This window comes from Acanthochromis polyacanthus, chromosome 4 (assembly GCF_021347895.1).
Source record: "Acanthochromis polyacanthus isolate Apoly-LR-REF ecotype Palm Island chromosome 4, KAUST_Apoly_ChrSc, whole genome shotgun sequence".
NCBI classification, from domain to species: Eukaryota; Metazoa; Chordata; class Actinopteri; family Pomacentridae; genus Acanthochromis; species Acanthochromis polyacanthus.
Genome location: NC_067116.1, coordinates 8699273 through 8720843, shown reverse-complemented (window position 1 = coordinate 8720843; position 21571 = coordinate 8699273). Strand labels below are relative to the sequence as shown.

Below are 21571 nucleotides of genomic sequence, written 5' to 3'. Positions count from 1 at the left end.
GGCATTTCATTGATTTTATAATGTCAGTTTGCTGGTGAGTACTACTGTACTGCTAGGCTGTGAAAAGAGTTGTTTTGCTACCTAAGCAAAACTCAGGGGCTACGCAACCCAGGCGTAAAATAACCGTGACGTCACCCGTTGGTTTCAACGCCGAGAAAATGAAGCCCGGATTTTGCTACTTCCTGGTCGCCGTTTTGGATTTTTTGGAGCCAGTAACGTAAAAAGCGTCATCAAACAGACTGGACCGGAGAGCTACTAGGGGCAGGATTGGCTGAGGACTCTTTTATCCCGCCCACATTTTACCGCAGAGGCTTCTGTTGCTGTCTATCAAGTATAGCCACGCCCCCTGGCTCTGCCAACTTTAACGATTTATTTAAAATTCAGTATTGATTTATTTTAAGATCGGCCACCTGATCTCTCATTTTGACCATGAAAAGTAACGGGGGAAAAAATCCTGAGCTGTAGAACATCAGTTTATCAAATTTTATTTTTTCCAAAAATGAATTGGGGTCTATGGAGCAAAAGCTTTTTGGAGTCAACCCTAGCGGACGGCGTGATATTGCAAGTTTTTGACACTTCGGGTTGGCTTCAATTCTGGAGCCAGATGCTACGTCCACTATATATACAGTCTATTTATGCAACATTGTATCTGCCACCTAATGCAATGTGGAGTACACTGGGAGACTAAACATTCACTTGACAGGCACATGGACCAACTCAGGAGAGAAACTCATCAAAACAAGACTCAGCAGTCCACCTGCAGGAAAAGGATAAGGGACAGCAATGTTCTCATTCTGGACAGAGGACAGATGGTTAAAGAGAGGAATGAAGGAAGCCATCTATGTTAAATGAAACAGCCAACACTTAATAGTGAAAGGGAGTCTATAACACCCCTTATCAGGTACTTAGAACGCAGATCTGAGGTCCCTCTCTAAACAGTTTCCCCACTATTTACACCCCAAGTCATCCTGCACCAGACAGTTTCAAAATCACTTCCACCTCAAGACATGAGAGTCTTCAGTCATCAACAGACCCATGTGATTTGGGGGTTAGAATAAGTTTTTGAACATCCCCATCTGTCAGTTAAAATTTCAAAAACCTATGAGAGGTGAAAAACGCTGTTAAACAAAAAGAGAAGTCCAGTCGTCCTCTACTGCAGCCCTTTGAAACTCTGATGCTCTGTATTAACACAGAACAGACAAATCAGGCCGCAGTCCATTCTCTTTTAACTGAAATGTTTATTCTAGTAAACAGTACAGACCATGTAGAGAGGATCACTGTTCAAAGTAAACCAACATCTGTTCTCTCCTCAGCTGTTAGTATAATTGTAGCCAATCCCCCAAATGGTTTCTTAACAAGTTTACTTTTTCTTCTTCATCCTCACTCTTTATCGGACAAATATAACAGACATGATACTATATAGACTGTATACACATTGTATGCATCTGGATAAAGACAGCTCTGGTTACTTTGCCTACATGGGATGGTGAGCAGTCGAAGGCAGGAAAAATAGATTCCAACAAGCTCCAGAGTAAACAAAAAAATGACAGAAGTCCCTCCAAATCAGACCGCTTACTACTAAGCATCAGCATGTCAGTACAGACTGAATTCAAACACTTCACACCAAAATAAAAATATTCAGCATTTTGATGAAATGAACATTAAAACTAGAAAATTATTATTCAGGAAATATGATATTTGTCATCTACAACCGATCTTTAAATATTTCTTCAACAACTACAAACATTGCTGATATTTAAATAATTTTGAATAATGAACACGGTGTTTTCTTTTCACTGTGCAACGAAAAACCTTGTAAATTCTGTAAGTAGTGGAATGAAATCAAAACATGATTTCTTTAACAAAGTCAGGACAGAGGAGTGGCTGGCTGAGGATCTATAAATAATCATGTTAAGAACATACGCTACATAACGTCAAAAACATCAGACTGGTTTCAAATAACATACAAAACAACAAACGTAAACATGATCTATTGCACAGTGGAGGTATTAGGTAACACACATGGTATGAATGATGGTACTGTCTGTAACACACTCCTCTAAGCAGCACACAGCAGACAGGCTGAGCTCAGAGGAAGACGAGAACAGATACAGGGTCACAGTTCACAGGAAGGTGAGGATCAAGACTTCTTGGGACTGAGCAACAGGTATGTTGTACCAAGAGTTGGCATCATCCATAATACTCTCGTTTTCTCTTTGATCAAATCCTTCTTTGCATCATTTTAGCAGTTTTGGACACACTTCTCATTCCAGAACTTTGGCTTACTTTAGGTGTTTTTTTTTTAGTGGTACAGAAACTTGGGTATGATATCAGCACCAACATGAAAGAGTTAGAAATGACACCCAGCATAAATGTGTTGGCATGAGCACAGCTTTTCATTCAAACCAAGAAGGCCACGCTGACTCAATTGATTTTGTACCTTTTCTAATATTTCACATTGTTTCTGGGAGGTACTGCAGGGATCATGATTACTGGCACGTTGTCTATGTAGCCCTCTGCTTTGTAGATGCTGCTATTTCTACGGAGTGAAGACCTCACAACTCAGACAGATGATGAACAAACAAACATCAGTGACCACAAAATGTCAGTTGCACTTTAAAGAACATCTGGTTTAATACCAGAACTAAACTCTGTTGTTACCCTCTGAGCTGCTCAAACCCCGTCCCACAGCAGAACGTACCACCGTGTCTAGTGATGCACACATCTATTCTACATGACAGATTTCTGTTCACCTTTCACAGACGGTTTGCTTTCAAAATGCAGCAGTTATCCAAGTGTGATTAACAGCACAGATACACTGAGACCAAACTTGAAGAGACATTTAAACATTACCTTTTAATTTTGACTGCTGCACAAGCTGCCTGCCACATTGTTGAGAAAAAAATTAGATTTTGATTAAGTTTGTTAACAAGGGCATTTCATTAAACCAACACTGTCTCCACAGATTTTAGGGAGGAAGCAGTAGCAGCAGCTTCACTCTTCCAACTGAACTCATCTTAGAATCACTGGGCACTTAAAATGGGAGAAAGCTGCACTGAAACACAAAACTAAGCTCCCGGTTGTGTTTACAAAAAAGTCACTATACAGCCTGTACTGAGCTGATGAAAACAGGAGTGTATTAGAAAAGAAATGGGTCAGATACTTCCTGAGATACACTGTATCTGTTAGACAGGTTTATGCTTCTGCAGACACAGATCATCATCAATTATCTTAGCAGAAAAGCTAATTAACCAATGGCCACAGAGGGTTGAAGAGGAGCCAGTGTGTTCACTTCCAATATCACAAGCAGGTTTATTCGGTGGCTAAGAGCATGCTAATAACATTGACTATTAGTATTAAAATAACACTTTAAAGTACAGTGTTCAGCTGTTTCAGGAGAAGAGAGATAAGATAGTAGTTCTACTTCATTAATCTTTTACTTTAGATGGATTACCAGATAAACTGCCCTGATAATAAAGCAGTGAAAGCAAATGGGTAGATGACATCACACTTGCTTGTTAGATTTCATTTCAGTGAGGAAGAAAAAAAAAACTAAGAGTTCCTCAGACTGCAACATTTTCACTACAGTGTGACAGGAGCAAGGCAAAGACTCAAAATGCAAACACGTGTTTTATGTCTCAGAAGTTGATAAAAGCTCTTCGGGAGGTATAAGATGTGTACAGTTCTGTACCAGGGGCACTCCTCTCCTACAGAAAAACATGCAACAGCTACAGCAAAGTTAATATTCATGATATGTAAACAACACAAAGAATGGCAGGGAGAGGCAGTTCACATTTCTGTCTGGCAGTCAGTGATGCATTTCAACCTTAACTCAAGCATTTCTGTCTGATTTGGGTGAATTCACATTACGAGGGTTTTTAGCATGTTAACCCCAATATGAAGCAGTTTCATGCTGAATTCTCGTTCTGTATTTCAGTCATGCTTTTGGCCTCCGTAGTACCATCATCTGTTTAATGTGGTGGCTGTAATACTGAACACCGTGTGCTCATCTTGCCGTATCACAGCAAAGCCTTCATCAGAGGCTACTGCAACCCAGACAATGTCAACTTACAATCTGAGTACTTGCAAAGTATTTTTGATGACAATGTGCTCATCCAATTACATGCTATTTTGTTTTTCTGGGAGTTTCACACAAGACACAGCTTTCTGAATTTTGTTGAGGACTACAGTATTACAGTCCTGGAAAGACATCTGACAGAACCTGCACATTTGCGTAAAGTGGGCGTGCTTAACATTTGTTACGGTAATGATGGAAGCATCTCCCTTTCATTATGGCCAATTAATATCGCACCATTTAAAGAGGACTACAAAAAAGTTACAGTGACAGTGCGAGGTTATTTACTTTGAGGTCAATACAAACGATACAAAACCACATTTAGTCATTTCAGCCTCATTCACAAACAGGAATCTATGCAGCTCCAGTGCCACTGGTGGTTGGAAGCATTTCTATTCAGCCAACAGGCAGGACAGGAGCACTTCTGTTCAGACTCCTGCTAGTAAAGAATGAAGACATGTGGTGCCATTTTATTATAACATTCCTTTTTTCCCCGTGTAACTATTTTTTCAGCTTAAAAAAGACTAAGTAGTTTCTCTGCTACAAATTTAGTAAATATTAATAATATTAATATAAGATATTAATTAAATATTGAAAGAGTGATTGAAATATTTTGGTTCTATCAGAATACATCCAGGACTGCATTACATAATGGTCCTGAGACCAAAATCTCTGTCAGCAAGCTCGGCTTAAAACAAGCCAACAAGCGTAGGACAGGTCATCTGTTAAAGTAGCATTGAGGAGAATACAACTCCATACCAAGCACGCGGCAAAACACTGAGCAAAGTACATGATTGGTCAAGGTCACACACAGCATAGAGCATCACGTACATAAAACACGGCATGACATTTGGCTGCGACTGTGACAAAGGGGGTCTGGGTGGAACACGATGTCTTCAGAATTGGAGTTCAGCAGAAGCTCTCTTTTGTTTTTTTAAGCACAGATGAAATCGTACTCTAGTCACTTCAGTCTGCCTCCTTCAAACATTAGCCACTCCTTCAAGTAAAGGGACAACATATAAAAACATAAGGTGAGTGGTTAAGTCCGTGTTGGAACATCAAGCTATGACACATCAGAAATAGCACTTGTTCACATCTTTCCAGTTTTCAGCCAATCACAAACTTTTCCAAACACTGCAGCTTGTGCTTGCTGCTCTGTAGAGCACTGGGATGACTAAAGCTCAACTACAGATAATATCACAAAAGAACTACATCAACTTGGATGCTCTTGAAACAAAAACATGTCAAAATATAATGTAATAATATCTAGATCATTAAATAAAAACTGTTTAATATCCTTAATTTAAACAAACAAAAACTATGTTAAACGTGGAAAAATTATTTCCCTCATCTTGCCTTTCATTTTTTACATGTGGTGTGACATCACAGCATTAGGATCAGAGTGCAGCTTTCGAGGAGAGGCATAGTTAGCTCTGTCTATATACGCTGGCCAGAGATTAGAAGTACTGCAAGTCACTTCAGACATCTCTCTACAGTACTATCACAGTCATGGACAAAGAATACATATTTATACAATTTGTTACTGTCACTCCAAAGGATATGCTGACATCTGGTCATATATCAGGTACTTGTTACATTAGAGGAAACTGGTTTGTGTTTTTTAAGCTGCTGAGAAGCATTTAGCTTTTTCTATACATCCCATAATATGAACAAGAATCAAATGTGAAAATATCGGACTAATGTTGGGTCAAAGTTTCTCTTTTTCTGCGTGACCAACTTGTAAGCGTAAAGCAGATATAGCTAGTTTGTGGTAATTCAACACAGTTACAACATAAACATCTATTTGTTTTCCAAATAAATATGTTGTCATGTTGTGATCAGTACTACTCTACAAGCACAATGAAAAACAAGATGTCTATGTAAGATCTGTGTAATGAGGCCTAAAGGGAGCTTCATCAGTTCTAAGAAAAATCCCTCCTCATGCCGTCCTCGTGACTTCACTGGTTTTGTCTCCACTTTGACTCGCTGGTCTTTTGAACAGAAAATAATGCAAGTAGTGTATACCGTGGTTCAGTAGTGTGTACCATTTTCCTAAAATAAATTACCACAAACTAAGTGTCACATTTTGGGCCATACGGCTCTGCGCTGCTCACTTGGTCTGGTGAATAATCCAGCCTTGGATTCTTACTTCAGGTGAATGTCTCTAACCTGGTGGTTTAAATTGAGTCAGATGATAAAAACAAACAACTTTTTTTTTTTTTTTTTTAAATCTCTGCAGAGTTTTGCCTATGCAGCAGATGAAAACGGCTTCCATCAGAGGGAAAAAAACTCAATATTGATGTTCTCACATCCCATCCGAGTCTGGGTTAGTGAAGGTATTTATGAAAAAAAGACGACGACCTAAAACCTAGGAGTTGAAAATTCTCAATCCTGAGCAGTGCTAAATTCAGTCATCCCCATAGGCCCCTCAATAACAAATACTTATGTAGCATCTCCTTCAGTTGCATTTTCTGACAAGCAAAACAACTCAACACAGTATAGTAAGTGACACAGTCTAGAACCATCAGCAGCACAGTGCACGCCACCGCTACAGAAGAGAAAGAAATCCCCTCCAAGAACAACCTGGCCAGTTTGTAGTATCATTTTTCTTCACTGATGCTTCTTACACTGAAGGAAAACATCTATTTCTGCTTTTGCTAATGACAGGAAATTTTTTTATCATGCCATTTGCCAACATTTTGAGAGTAGCGGGAGAAAAAAATATAACATGCCCAAATACAAACTGTCGAGGTGTTTCATCTGCGATGATCAGCTAGTCTGCTTAGTCCAGTGAACGGATTCATCACATCATTATCCAGCCACTATTGTGCATATACACAGTGCATCCGTTCGTTCCCATCAATCCCGCTTTCCTTCTCTTCCTAATGTCATTCATACCTCAGCTCTCCTTCTCTTCGTGTCAGCAGGAGAGTTTTGCAGTGATGAGTTTTTGGCCCACAGTTTGGTTGTAATGATTTTAAACGTAGGTCAACCACCAGACTTACCTAGGAGTTCTTTCTGCTTCGACTCATTGAGTGTGCATGTGGAGATGCTGGTCCTGTGTGTGTGTGTGTGTGTGTGTGTGTGTGGGTGTGTGTATAGCAGTTTCCACAAACACTTGGAAGTTAGTCCAGTGAAGTACTTCATGTCTGAATATTTAGATGTCAGTCACATTTATCTGTATGTTAGCCAGTCTATGGCCATGAGTGCATTTGTGTGTGGGGAGGATTCCAGGTCATGCATTGGACATCTCTGCCTTGCTGAGGGCAATGGCCAGCTCCAGGTCCTCCTGCTCCTGCTGTCTGAGCCTTTTCAGTCGCTCACGCTCTGCTCGCTCACTCTCACGCTTTGCCCACTCCAACTGTTGAGCCTCATTCCCAAGCTACAGACAGAAACAAAGAAAGACAAAGAAGCCCTTTTCAGACAAGTAAAGGGAGTACATCCCATTGCAATATCACTTAAATGGCAAGTGATTTAAAAACTCATACCAACTGCATTATTTCTTAACTGAACACGAGATCATAACCTTTTGTGAACGATCACAGACAAATACTAACTGAGAAAGACTATAGTGAAAATACAAATCCCAAAGTAGAAACTCAATGCAACAAAAGTGAATATACCTGTGATTGCTGACTGGCAAGTCAGAAAATCTGTCACCTGAAACTAAACTGAAGACACCTGTGATTCAGCCTAAATGCATGAAGATAGTAATAAAATAAGCCGTGAACACCAGGACGTTGTCAGTTTTGGAGCTAAGACCTGTGTCTATCGGCATGTCTGAATTGTATGAATGAAAAAAATCTGAATGTCAGCCTTTTCGAAGACGAAAAGGATGCAGGGAGATGGGTGACTAACGAAAAATCAGTGGAAACACAGTTGCAGAAGTATTGAGCAGGTAAAGAATGAGCCACAGTACCACTGATCAAATCTGCAAAGGAAATTCTACTAAAACTGTGCTACTCGCACAGTCTTGCTCTGAAAAACAGACAGGTAAGTGCTTCAGATTTGGTACAGTGGCTATCAATAGAAATCAGTTACTGTGAAAGCTCAAACAGTGTGAAGAAAATTCTACCTCTGTGGACTATATCCAAGAAAAAAAAATTCTGGCAGAGAAATAGTTCAATAATGATGCAAAGCACACTTTGAAAAATGTCTGTGTAGGTTCTCATTCATCCAGGTCATGGTTATTCAAAGTTGTTTAAATCAATCCACTGGACTTTAAGAAAGTTCCTTGAAGACGTTGGATGAGAGGTGAAACATCTTCAAGGAACTTTCTTAAAGTCCAGTGGATTGATTTAAACAACTTTGGACATATTTTGAAAATCACACAAGAGTTTTTAAAAAAGTAGAAGCTGTAACTATGACCTGGCTAAGTATAGTACCTGACTGAATCCAATAGAAGATCTTTGGGGTATTTTAAAGAGAAAGGCAGAGAACCACAACCCCACCAGCAGCTAAGAAAAATAATCTCTCAGAATGACAGAACATCTTACCAGGTATGTAAGATGGAGCAACACTGGTATCCTTCATGAGGAGAATTGAGATCATCATCAAAAACATCAGGGACATATATTTCAAAAATAAAAGATTTAATCTCAGTAAAGGGGGATGCACAGTGGGATAGTGGTTAGGCACTTTCGCCTTGCAGCAAGAAGATCCCAGCCTGGGCCTGGGATCTTTCTGCATGGAGTTTGCATGTTCTCCCTGTGCATGCGTGGGTTTTCTCCGGGTACTCCGGCTTCCTCCCACAGTCCAAAAATATGCTGAGGTTAATTGATTATTCTAAAATTACCCATAGGTGTGAATGCGAGAGTGATTGTTTGTCTCTATATGTAGCCCTGAGACAGACTGGTGACCTGCCCAGGGTGTCCCCTGCCTTCGCAGCTGGGATAGGCTCCAGCGACCCGAGTGAGGATAAAACGGTGTATAGAGAATGGATGAATGGATGGATGGATGGATGGATGGATGGATGGATAATCTCAGTAAAGATGTACTGACCTTAGTTGCACTGAGTTTTTACTTTGGGGCCTGTAATTTTAACATAATAAATCTAAACTGTTAATTTTAGACAAGAGCAAATGTGCTAGTGTTACTTAGAAGTAATTCAATGACTGTAAGGTGATACAATTTCTAACCATCTAGTCACAATATCCAAAAGTAAACAAGTAACTGGTACTGTCCCTCCAAAAAAAAAAATCTAAGTGTTCCAAGGAGAACTGGTGCTGACACGATTCAGACCATTATTGTCTATTTACTGTATTTAATAAGAGGTAATTAATCAATATAAACCATTCTATTTTTAGGAGCCTTGTCAACTCAATTTTAGTGCCTAAAACATTTGCACTTTTGTGATGTACATATGAAAAATTCTCATTAACAAGACTTTTGAGAAACATTGCCAAATTGTTATTTCATGTGTGTTTAGTCTCTTACCTTGACTTTGTCAGGTCCTGTCAGAGAGGGGGATTACAGAACAGAGAAGTTACAAACCAAAAAAAAACCTCAGCTCAGCGGATCTAGGTTAGTATACAAGACACTACGCCAAAGCACATGCATACTGCAAAGGGATACCTGAAGAGTTTCTGTGCAGTCCTCTTTCAAATATAGTCTTTAGCTACCTTTTAGTCATTTGCAAATGATTCAACAACCTTCAAACTACTAGTATTAAATCAAAGTCAATCAGCAAGTCTTACAAAGCTAAAAGTTACTGAAGTAGAAATTGGCTGCTGAAGTGCCACACGAGACAAATGGACTGTAATGAAAGAGAACTTAGAGTGAATCTCTTCAAGTAGAAACAAATGACACTGACAACTAAAGAAAGAGAAGACTTTTTGCACAACAGATGTGGCATGCAGAGAGTGGGAGAAAAAAGACAGACAAATCCATTGTTTCTGCCAGACTAAAACTGTAGAATATATTGTGTTTATTCTAGGAAACATGCCCTTTAAAGGACATGTCTTGTTTTACCCAGCGCCTTGTTTTACTGCTTTATGATATTTGACCATATCACATGACTGATGAATTAAATGTGTCCTCAAATTATTTAAACATATGTAAGTGCAGTGGGATTGTTTCTGGACTATTAAGTAGTAAATTACAAGAAAGGAACTTGTGCAAAAGTTTGATGAAATTCACTATCTGGAACAGTGAGACCAGACAGTACAGAAATAAATGGAGTGACTTTTACAAACCTTGGTCAAGTAGAATTCAGAGAAAAACCTCAGTCTATTATTCTGTTATTCCTTGAGGGTAGGACAGTTCCCCTGTTATCTCAAATTACAATTATAATCCCATACTATTTACTATAGTAGGAAAGAATGTCTATATTTTGAAGCCCTGAAATGATCACATTACCCTGAAAACCTTGAAATCTGAAGGCAGGCCTTAAAAGCCAAGTCATGCTTGTTGTTCAACAAATGTCACATTTTCAAGCAAAAAACTTTCTGACACTCTGCTAAATGAAATAGCAGAGTAATAGTCCTTGAAATACTAATGGCAGAATTTTCAATTAGAGCAGTAAAAACAAACTATTTACTTTATTTTAGTAGTTTCATTTCAAATTTTGAAAAAAATAACTTTTTCCAATACCCAGATTGTGTAAAAGATTAAAAATTCTACATTCCTGAGTGCAAGAAGTCAACAGTGACTCGGCAATGACAGTTATGAGTCACAAAATTTGAGTGCTTTCTGCTGAACTGCAGGCTGTGTTTACACAAATGAAAAACATAAATATTAATTGTCTATAGTATGCAGAGCTACTATTCTGTTTTTATGATATGTGGCATTACAACTTTGTCATACTGCAAATAAATGATGTTTAACTTCTCCCTACTGCTAGCAATGGTTGTGCTGTTTCTATAGTGGTGTAGGAGTTTATACTGCAGTGAAATATGAGCCCACTGTGAGGAAAAACATCAAGAAACTGCTTAAGGACCAGAGGATTAAAATGCCACAGTGATTTTTAAAAGTCTCACTAATGAATACATTTTCAGAATTAATGCTGTCATCTATATACTGTGTGTGTCTGAAGTTCAACAAAAACACATGGTGAAGCAGTGCTACCCGCTGTGTCAGACTACAGAGAAACATGGACCGATTCTCCAAAGTAGTGAAAAAAAAGACAAAATAGACAAAGGCAAGCATAGCCAAAATAAATAGTATATATGAAACACTAATCAACTACTGACAACAACATAAATGGTAAATATGGCAGTGAGAGAGAGAGAGAGAGAGAGAGAGTGAGAGAGTGAGGGAGTGAGGGAGTGAGAGAGAGAGAGAGAAGGGTCATGCAGGGCAGACTCAGAAACTGACAGTTGAGTAGTGATACTGCTGTGTCTTGTACTAGATGAAGAAATTTGACAAGTAATTGAACCGAGTGGTCTCAGTTACTGTAGCTATTTAGACACAAGCATTATTCCCAATTATTATCTGGAAAACTGGAAAGTGAAATGTATAGTATTTTGTGATAATCAGAAGGATTACTGTGTCAAACTGTAAGTATTGTTAGTAAACTGGTCACAGGTGTCAATGTTAGAATGTAACATTGCCTGTTGGAAACAGTCCAACAAAAGGCTTTGTGTTGGCCTCGTGTTGGACTGGCGACCTGTTCAATGGCACATCAGGTGTGTGTTCATTTTCATGTGTGCTCTCAGTGACTCTACTAGCACAGGCTGCAAGTATCAGTGCAACAGACTGCTGATAGTACCCTTAGCCTCTGTGTGGGGAAACCTATGATATTCTTCCTGCCAAAACAAACTAACCACAAACAGGGTCACACCCTTCCCTGCGTTAGAGGAAGATAAGAGTCCCATTTTAGCTCTGCAACCTGTACAGCTGAATTATTAAGCTGCAGTTGTTAAAGTGAGTTGAAATGTTGTGTCACAGTGGAGAATGAGTGAAATTTTAGATTTTGCCTCCTAGTCATTGTCAGTCATAGTGTTTCTGGTCCAGTTAAAATGGGCTCGTCAGATACTTAGACCTAGTTCTAGAATATTTATTTTGGTTGGTCTTTAGAAGATCAACTGTCATTGTTCCCACAAAAATGGCAGACTACTTTACTTTAGCATTAAATTGCGGGTGCTAAATAGAGGATTTAAGATAGATAGATAGATAGATAGATAGATAGATAGATACTTTATTAATCTCCAAAGAGAAATTAAGGAATTGTGTAACATTTTACAATATACAATTTTTTTCCTTTTGTTTTTGGGCTGTCTGTCTCATGTCTGTATTGAGCTGGCCTCAGGATGGAATTAGCAAAGCCTAGCAGAAAGACTTGAAGCAAGTTCAAACAGCTAGTCTGGCTCTGTCCAAAGTTTAAAAAAAAAAAAAAAAACACTTGCCAACACCTCTAAAGCTCACTGATGAACACTTTGCTTCTTGTTGTTTCTTGCTGAAACTACTTCTTAACAAACATCAGTTTATTCCACCAGTACTGTCTTATCGCTGGCAGGTCTTGATGGAAACTGGTCTGACCGATTTTGAGATCCGATATTTAGTATTTTTCAAACTATCATTGTCATTTTTCTGTATTCTCATTAAAATACATTAATTACAAACTTGCAACTTTGGCTCTGATGTAGCCTCCTCTCTGTTTTAGTAATCACCACACTGTAGTCTCAAGCAATTTTTGCTTCTCCTAGTAAGGAATGGAGAAAAATACATCGGTCACGGTTACATGGAGTTTTTCATTCGGATTTAACTCATTCGAAATTAAAGTTTTGTTCTTCGAGTATACATGGAAATATTAATTCCAAACTACGGTTTACATGGACCGCACGTTTTTTCCCCTTCCTTAATTCCGCTATAACGCTTGGGTGTTGGAAAGGATTCTGATTGGACAGTGAGTATCCGTTTACTAGAAGAAAACAAACTCCACTTGCAATGGCATTTCTTTTCCCCAACAACACGGAGAAACAACTAATAAGCACGCTTTTCTTTTTTTGTTTAATGTTATTTTTTTGGCTTTATTTGATAGGTGAAGTGAGAGACTGAGGAAACAGGGGAGAAGAGTAGGCGGAAGACATGCAGCAAAAGGCCACAAGCAGGAATCGAACCCAGGCCGCTGCGTCAGGGACCAGCCCCGTATATGGTTCACCCGCTTAACAGATTGAGCTATACAGACACTCTTTGTTTTGCTTTTTAATGTCATTTTGAAACAGTAACTCGACAAAGGTCACAGAACATGCACGTCGCTATGTCATCGCTACGTGAGGAGCCAAGCATGCGCAGAATGACCGGAATTAACTAAAGTGGAATTAATTGTATACATGAATAGAACGTACACAGGAAGTAGTTTATTTGGAATTCACATCGGAATAAACCAGATAGTTTATTCGGAATGAAGGTTTAAATTTGGAATTAAGTGTTTACAAGGACATTTTAAAGCGGAATTACCTTTTATTCAGAATGAAAGAGGAATAACAGGTCCCATGTAAACTGATTTTAATGTCCCTGTATATGAGATAGTTTGTGGTTTAAGGAACAGCAATATGTTAATCAGTGAGCTTTCAATATATTGGTATATATTGTATATATGCGAGTCTTTTTAATATATATATATATATGTATAGAAGCTAAGGAACAATGTTTGGACTTCAGGTCTGTATATCAACAGACATGAGACTAGTTTTGTTCTGCTTTGGAAAACAATTCTTTCTTTCTTTCAAAATCAAACTCACCATCCCCGAAACATGAAATAACTACACTAAGCAATCATGTCACTATGAACAAACACTTGTGCACTTATCCATTCAGTCAATCAGGCGGCAGACTCACTTCTGGGGAGTTAGTTTACGTTCCCATCATTGTGGGTGTCACGTGGATGGCTGGTTTCATTTTTACAGAAACTTCTAATCTGAGATTGTTATCACAACTTCACTAGAATTTACTCAAAAAAGTGCTAAAAAGTGCAAAAAACAACCAGTGAGGGTCGGTTCTGTGGAATGATAGCTCTTTGTGGAGAGAGCAAGAGGAGAATGGCCAAAAAGAGCATCTGGTTACCCGGATAAACACTCTCTTCCATTGTGGTACACAGAAAACACCTCAAAATGGACAACACATCCAATCCTAAGGTACATGTTTTGGTCCACCAACAGAAGACCAAAACAGGTTCCAGTCAGCCTAAAACAAATATCTGAGGCTGCAGTGGCCATAGACTCACAAAACTGGACAACAGATGCTCAAAAATGCAGTTTGGTCAATAAATCTCAATTTCCATTGGGACACACAAATGATGACAGAATTTAGCATCAACAGCATGAATTCATTGACCCACACAGACACACTTCAGGTCCCTTACCCTACCAATCATTTATGGTTTGCATCTCTTTAGGGCTGCAATTTACCATTTTCTAATGACTACTTCTAACATCATAACGTACCATGTTATGAAGCATGTGTCGTTTCAAACTGGTTTCACAAACACTTTGATTAATTCACTGGACTTTAACTGCATTTCCTGTCACTAGACTTGCATCAATAAAACAGCTCTGGGATTGACAGCACGACTGCAGCAGACAAATCTGCAGAAAAGACGTGATGCAATAATGTCAGCTTGGACCAGAATGTCAATGCAATTTTCAACATCCAAAGATCCATGCCATGAAGAACCGAGGTGGTTGTGAGATCAAAGGGAAGTACTAACCAGGAGTGATGTAGTGCTCCTAATAAAGAACTCAATGTGTGTATATTGTCAGAATACAATGTGATAGACACTTAGTCTGTAGTATTATATGATTACCCAGGCCTACTTGGCCAAAAAGCATTACCTATGCTATTTGGACAACATCTAGTAATCGGGTATACTAACTACTTAACTTGTATACTGCTGTCAAAGCACCCCATTTCTGCCTGGTACAAACAAGTGATTTTTATCTCATACATTATCAAGTGTAAATAAGATAGATTGTTTAAGCTTTCTGTAATAACTGACTGACCTATGGTTGTAGACCATTGGTCTAACAAAATTTTAATATGTTACCATCAGAATCTAATTTTCTAAACTAATTGATAAAGAGAATATAAAAACTTAACTTAGCAGTTAAAATAGCTTTAGTTCTAATCTGGACAGGATACATGATGATGAGCCTTCACATTCTTAGTCTTAGTAGTGCTCTGCTCTCTTTGTAATTAGGTCTCAGTGAGTAAGTGGGTGGAATGGCCAAATAACAATACAGCAATAATATATCATACTCACTGAGATGCCATATTATATTCCTGAATGGAACATTTGGCACTCAGAATTAGGAGTGCCGTGAATCATGAAAATCTCAGTTCCTATCCTATCCTATCCTATCCTATCCTTCTAGTTACTTTAAGATTGACACTGGTAGTAAAACCGTTTTTCACGTTATGGTAGTTAAACTTTGCCATTAGTCCATGATTCACATGCAAACCGGATTGTGGGTGAGGATCTATATGGATTAACTATGGATCAGTGTTCAGAAGGTTTAAGCAGTGCACTTCAGTCACAGTGCTTTTAAATCTTGTGACTGTGCCAGTGTGTGTGCAGAGCTGTGTAGCCTGGTGTGGACACTAGTAACCAGTATCACCCATCTCAACTTACAGATCTGAAGCCTGTAAAACCTGAGGTACAGTCTTTAGGAGGTTTACTTGATGCTGAGGATGAGGCAAAAGGGTCTTTGCCGCTGAATGGGTCTCCCAGGCCCTTTTTGTTCTGAAACGGGTCAATGACGTCACCGCTGAATGGCTGAAAGGGGTCACATGGTTTGGAAGAGTCAGCTGTGCCACTCATGCTCACAGGTGTAGTCTTACCTGAAGACATAAAAAATGGAGGTAGTCATCATCACAGAAAACAGTTTCCCTTATGAAACACTTTTTATATCATCAGCAAATTTATGTATTTTTCCACCTCTTAAATAAATGAAAAAAAACAAAACAGTATTATCAGCCTAGTCACGACACTGATGTTTCTCAGGTGAGAACAATTTGACGACTCACAGGCTTCAGGTTACTCATATCTCCAGAGGAGGATGTAAACAAAATAAGCAGATGTGCTCACTGATAGCTGAGAGAAATGATGACCCATGACTCATCACTTTAGCTGAAGTCTCACAATTCTCAGCTTAGTGAACGCTGTTGATAATACAAGACCCGATACGATCACACAAACTCAAATTTCTCTGGCTCTCATAGTTCAGTCCACACCCTGCTTCACTTCCAGTGTCGCCTCAAACTTACCGACCATCTTCTGAAACCCACACAAGTTTCACATCCACATGCAGCGCTGCAAATAATTCAAATCAAGTTCCATCACAAATCTTTCTTTAAGTCATGACCTGTAGTACAACATCTTCTGGAGAACGGAAATATATATACAAACAGCTGGTAAAGGAAAAACACAGAGAAAGACAACACCCTAAGACCTAAAAACAAAAGCGATACCCCATAACCACCAAAACAATTTTTAACGGTTTTCTGGGAAATCACTTGGTTGGGTTTCTGCCCACAATACCAAATGTTGGTGCACCAATTTACCAACTACATGAACACAACAATGTTGTTTGAACTCCGAGAGCACATATAACCACATTTGTGGTCATGTTCCACAGAGACTATTTTAGTTGTAATAATGTAATTTAACTTGTAATTAATACTAGAAAATATTAGAAAGTCTATCCTTAAACTTCAAAACAACATTTTTGGCAAAATTATCAGTTCAGTTACTTGGAAGCACACTGTAGAAAAAATTAAATACTACTATAGCAAATTCTATTGTATATGTCTGGTTAACTTCCACATGAGTTGTCAAAGTCAGGATATATGCATACAAAGCTAAAAATCTATTTCATTTACTCAGCTCTGTAAAATGTGAAACAGAAAAAAAAATCCCAAACATACCTAATTTGATTAAAAATTCTTGTAAAAAATTCTGAAATCTTGAGTCTATTCTTTTCTTATCATTGTGAAGCATTATGTGTCCACTAGTGTCTTTATTGTTTACTTGTAATGAATTTGTCCATTTACATTAGATGCTGCTAACTGCTATCCCCGAAGAACAAACAAACCAGCATTTTACGAAAAGTAATTATAAAATGTAATTTTTGTATAAAAATGCCTGTGTATTAAACACAGTAATGCATATACACGCTTGAGCAAAAACATAACCCAACAGTAATCATAGTAATAGCTGGGCCTGGCAGAGGATCGTGGGAATGTTAAGACTACATTGTGGTGCTTCTGTAGGTGTTAAACCACAGTACCAGTGAAACCGTTGTCATACAACATGCATATTCAGTCCTACTACCCAGAGAACCCGGTTGATTGGGGTGAGCAGTTCATTTCACACTCCACGCTGAACAAAACTGCCTGCCTGGCAATCAGTTTTTTCCTCTTTCAGTAAACTGTGTACATGGGTGCACTCACACTTCAGAAACCACAATGATGAACTCCACCCTGTTTTAAAATTATCCACCTCATTTGTGGCATGTAATGTTAATGTGTATCATACATGCATCATGCAACTTGAACGCAAAAAAGCTACAGCAATGCACCACAGCATGCATGTGCGTGTGCAGATGAGTAAGGTAAAAAGAAACACAAAGACACTGAAGAGACACTAGAGACAACTGTAGAACTGTTGGCATTCACCCACTGCACACAACCTGCAGGGTGAATTTCTCTGAACCACTAACCCTTGTAAACACATACATTTAAGGGAAGGAGAGAGGAAGCAAGTTAGGGTGTGTCTGCTAACAGCAGGCCAAGTAAACCACACATCATCGCTCTTACACCATCACCTTCACATGCACAAACATCAACGCAGCAATTTGTGAGCAATAATAATATAAGATCTATGGAAAAATTACAAAAGTATTAATGTGACATTTAACCCTGTCTCACACAGAGTGAACTTTGGAGTTAAATCTGACTGGAGTCTGAGCAAACAAAACACTGATATCCAAGCTCTGACAGACTGCTCTCTAGATCCCCTTTTACAATCACTGAGTCAGCAAGTGTGTGAGATATGCAACAGCAGCAAGAGTGGCTAATCCTGCAACACCACATTGTCAGTATGAACACTAAGTTCCAGCAGCCAAAGTCATACTTTCCCCAAAAGACTTTAGTCATCACGGCCATTTGAGAAGATTTTTTGCAATTACTACAAATTAAAGTATCAAATCCAACATATTCTTAATATTCAATTTTACTTATATAGCGCCAATTACAACTCAAATTATCTTAAGACGCTTTACAGAACCCATATGCCTGAACTCCTCGAACAGGGGTCTGCAACCTTTAACACTCAAAGAGCCATTTCGACCCGTTTCCCACAGAAAACACTGGGAGCCGCAAAATCCTTTTGACATTTAAAATGAAGACAACACTGCATATATCGCTTTTTACCTCTATGCCCTTGTTAATTTGGCTAATTAATTAATTTTAAAAAATAACTCATTAAAAATAACAATGTATTTAATCACACCTTTCTCAGTTCCCAAATTTCTGGCACACTGGTAACGCTGGTGAACACTCTGGTCAGGCAGGTAGTGCCAATGAACCTAAAGTCTGTTTTCCAGCCGTGAAGAAGATTCACAGGATGCACTGTCAGCACACAAGAAAGTCTGGTGAACAGTGATCGAAGACGAGAACACTTTGAATGTGTCGGGGAGAAAGTTTCTTTTAAAAATCTTCCTGATGGCAGCTGATGTTGCAAATTGTGCAACAAAGAGTTTTCTGAACACCGCAGCACTTCAAGGTGGTGTAGCCATTCCCTAATAGACCACTTTTCGAGATGCTAAAGGTGCTTGAGTTTACAAAAAGCTTTAAAATATTGAATATAATTGTTATAAATGAACTTTGGTTTGCAGTAATCTCTAAATGTGGTAGATGGATGAAAAATGCGGATCAATATAAATGAAAGAAACATATTTGTTGTTTAGGTTAACATATATGTCTGTTCATCAATTTTAGTCATCAACCAAAATTTATTTGGATTCAAAAACTTTGCTGATTATGTCAAACATTGCTATTTGATTCCATCAGTCATGATTAATTAACTACAAAGCCTCTAATTAATTAGATTCTTTTTTTAAATTGCGTCCTACCACTAATATTTATCTTACTTGGTTAATATCATTTTTGCTTCTGAACCCCATATGTTAGGCTACGTAACATTAGCTGGACATCAATATTTTGCGAATGTCTATTTAACTTGTAAAATCTATTATGAGTTACCGTAAGCTAATAATTTTTCTCCGGTAAGTCGCTGCCCTATTTTCCAAGACAACAGTCGTCTGACTCTCTGAACTGCTGCCTGGATGCTGGACGTGACGTCAAGCCGTGCTCTCGCAAGTAACGTCGTATCAACTCGACATATCAAAGAGTAGATACTGAGCAAGACAATTATCTGTAGTTTACCTTAGTAGCTACTCACGAGTACCCGACACAATGCAGGACTCTGCTGTGAAAGCGGAAACGTGCGGCGGTGGTGTATTTGCGACAATAAAAAAAGAAAGAAATTTGAAGGAGCGATGGCTAGGACTTAGGAATGGTGGCCCGCCGCTGCTGAATGAATGTAGAGGAAACACTGGGATCTGAAGAACAACAGGACTCCAAATGAATACACGCAGGCCAGCGAGTGTCGGAGATTGACGGCTGGGACGCATATTTTGACAGACAAAAAATAAAAATGTTTTATTTTGATGTTACAAGATCACCATAATCGTCAAATTTAGAATTACGTTTTAAAAACTAACAAACTAAAATAAAAGAAATTTGAATTAGACACTGATTATACATTTTCCAAAGCTACAGGGAGCCGCAACAGAGGGACGAAAGAGCCGCACACGGCTCCAGAGCTGCAGGTTGTCGACCCCTGCCCTAGAACAAGTGCTAAGGTGACAGTGGCAAGAAAAAAAATCCCTTTTAACGGAAAGAAACATTGGGTAGAACCCGGCTCTTTATATGGGGGGACCCATCTGCATGCTGGTCGGTGGGTTGAGAGGGACAAAAGAGGTATCATTTATCATCTTAGCTAGCAGTTGGCATTTTGAAGCCACATAAAGTATTTGAAAAAGAGAGAGACCAATTTTATCAGTACTAATGTAATTTTAGATGGGATTTGTTGTATTTATATTCATTTTTTAGCCTCACAAGGCAATGCACTTCCAGTGGGAAATGGTTTAATCAGAGCCCTAGAGATAGTAAGAGTTGCGACACTCCCAAAGGGTGCCGTTGTACGCTTTCTTCCAGTCTACTTCTGGGTTGTGGAGGCTTGTTTAGTTCCTAGCACTGCTTCGACAGTGATAGCCACCGTTCATTTGCACTGCAGGTCGTTGAGTATATGTGGAGGTAAGTTGATGAAATGCCTACCTCTTTTGAATTGTCAACTGCCTATACTTTATCAGAGGCTCTTTATGATGCATATGCTGAGCTTTACTTGTATTTGCGCAGCGTAATTATATATATTTTTTATCTTGGTAGACGACCGAATTTCTGCTACTTTTTTTAGCTCGACTCTGCTGTTAGCTGTGAAGTTATCTCCAGGGATATACTGACGGATTAATTGTTGATGAGTCACTACCTCTTTTTAATTTTAACGTCTTTATATTATATCAGAAACCCTTTGTGGTGCATACATTTATCTGTATTTGTGAATATTGGCAGATGACCGACTTTCAGGCATTGCCATGTGCTCGTTAGCTCTTCTTTGAAAGCTACCTAGCTACATCGCTACCTCTTTTTAATTGTCAAGACTACGTCCTTTATATGAGACCCTTTATAATGCATAAACTTATACTTGTAAGTATTTAACAAATATATTTATTAATATCTATCGTATATATCCCGAGAGCCCTCACTGAAGACACGACGACCCTCATTGTTTCTCCCATTGTCAATAAAACATACTATTTCATTCATCAAAGCATAATGAGTTGTTATTCTTGAATATATATTTTGTGTATGTCTTAAAATGGTTATAGTGAGTCAACTCCTGCCTCATCAGAAGTGGCTGGACACTATCTGCTGAATGGACTGTTGTTACTCTGCTTTTCAATAACTCCCAGACTACGGGTAAGTGAATCAGAGAAATATAGACATTGTCTGGAAATACAATAATCCAGCTGGGCAAAAATTAACATCTTCAATCATCTTACATTTCTGTGTAAAAGTCGATTTTCCATGCTAACATGAATGTGAAACATTCCCTCCAAAACCCCAAAAGTGTCTTTAATATGTCACCTTACGGCTCAAAATGTAAAACTGACATTTACATACATACTCCAATTAATTAATAATCAAACAAGTACTTGGAGGTGTGATTTTATTCCTTTTTTACAGTGAAATCGCCGCTCTCAGTCCCATAGAAGGAAATGACACAGTGCTGCCTGTTTGGAACTACTCAGGCTTACATGAACCACGTGACCGCCCCGCTGCGAGAGCATGAGTGTCGCAACTCTTACTATCTCTAGGGCTCTGGGTTTAATCAAATGCTCAACGACGGATCGTCACCTTGCTGCGGTGGAGGGC

General features: G+C 38.7%; 1 protein-coding gene across 12 annotated transcripts in view; it reads right to left on the bottom strand.

Moving 5' to 3' along the window:
- Window positions 1-1218: 1218 nt before the first annotated feature.
- LOC110965388 (epidermal growth factor receptor substrate 15-like 1) overlaps window positions 1219-21571 on the bottom strand; it is a 58122-nt gene continuing 37769 nt past the window's right edge. For all 12 annotated transcript variants that reach the window (XM_022214412.2, XM_022214413.2, XM_022214417.2 and 9 more), the window contains 3 exons: window positions 15692-15853; window positions 9512-9528; window positions 1219-7457 (listed from right to left, as the gene is read on the bottom strand). In XM_022214412.2, coding sequence (XP_022070104.2) covers window positions 7311-7457; window positions 9512-9528; window positions 15692-15853 — 326 coding nt within the window. In that variant the 3' untranslated portion in view covers window positions 1219-7310. The remainder of the gene's footprint in view (window positions 7458-9511; window positions 9529-15691; window positions 15854-21571) is intronic.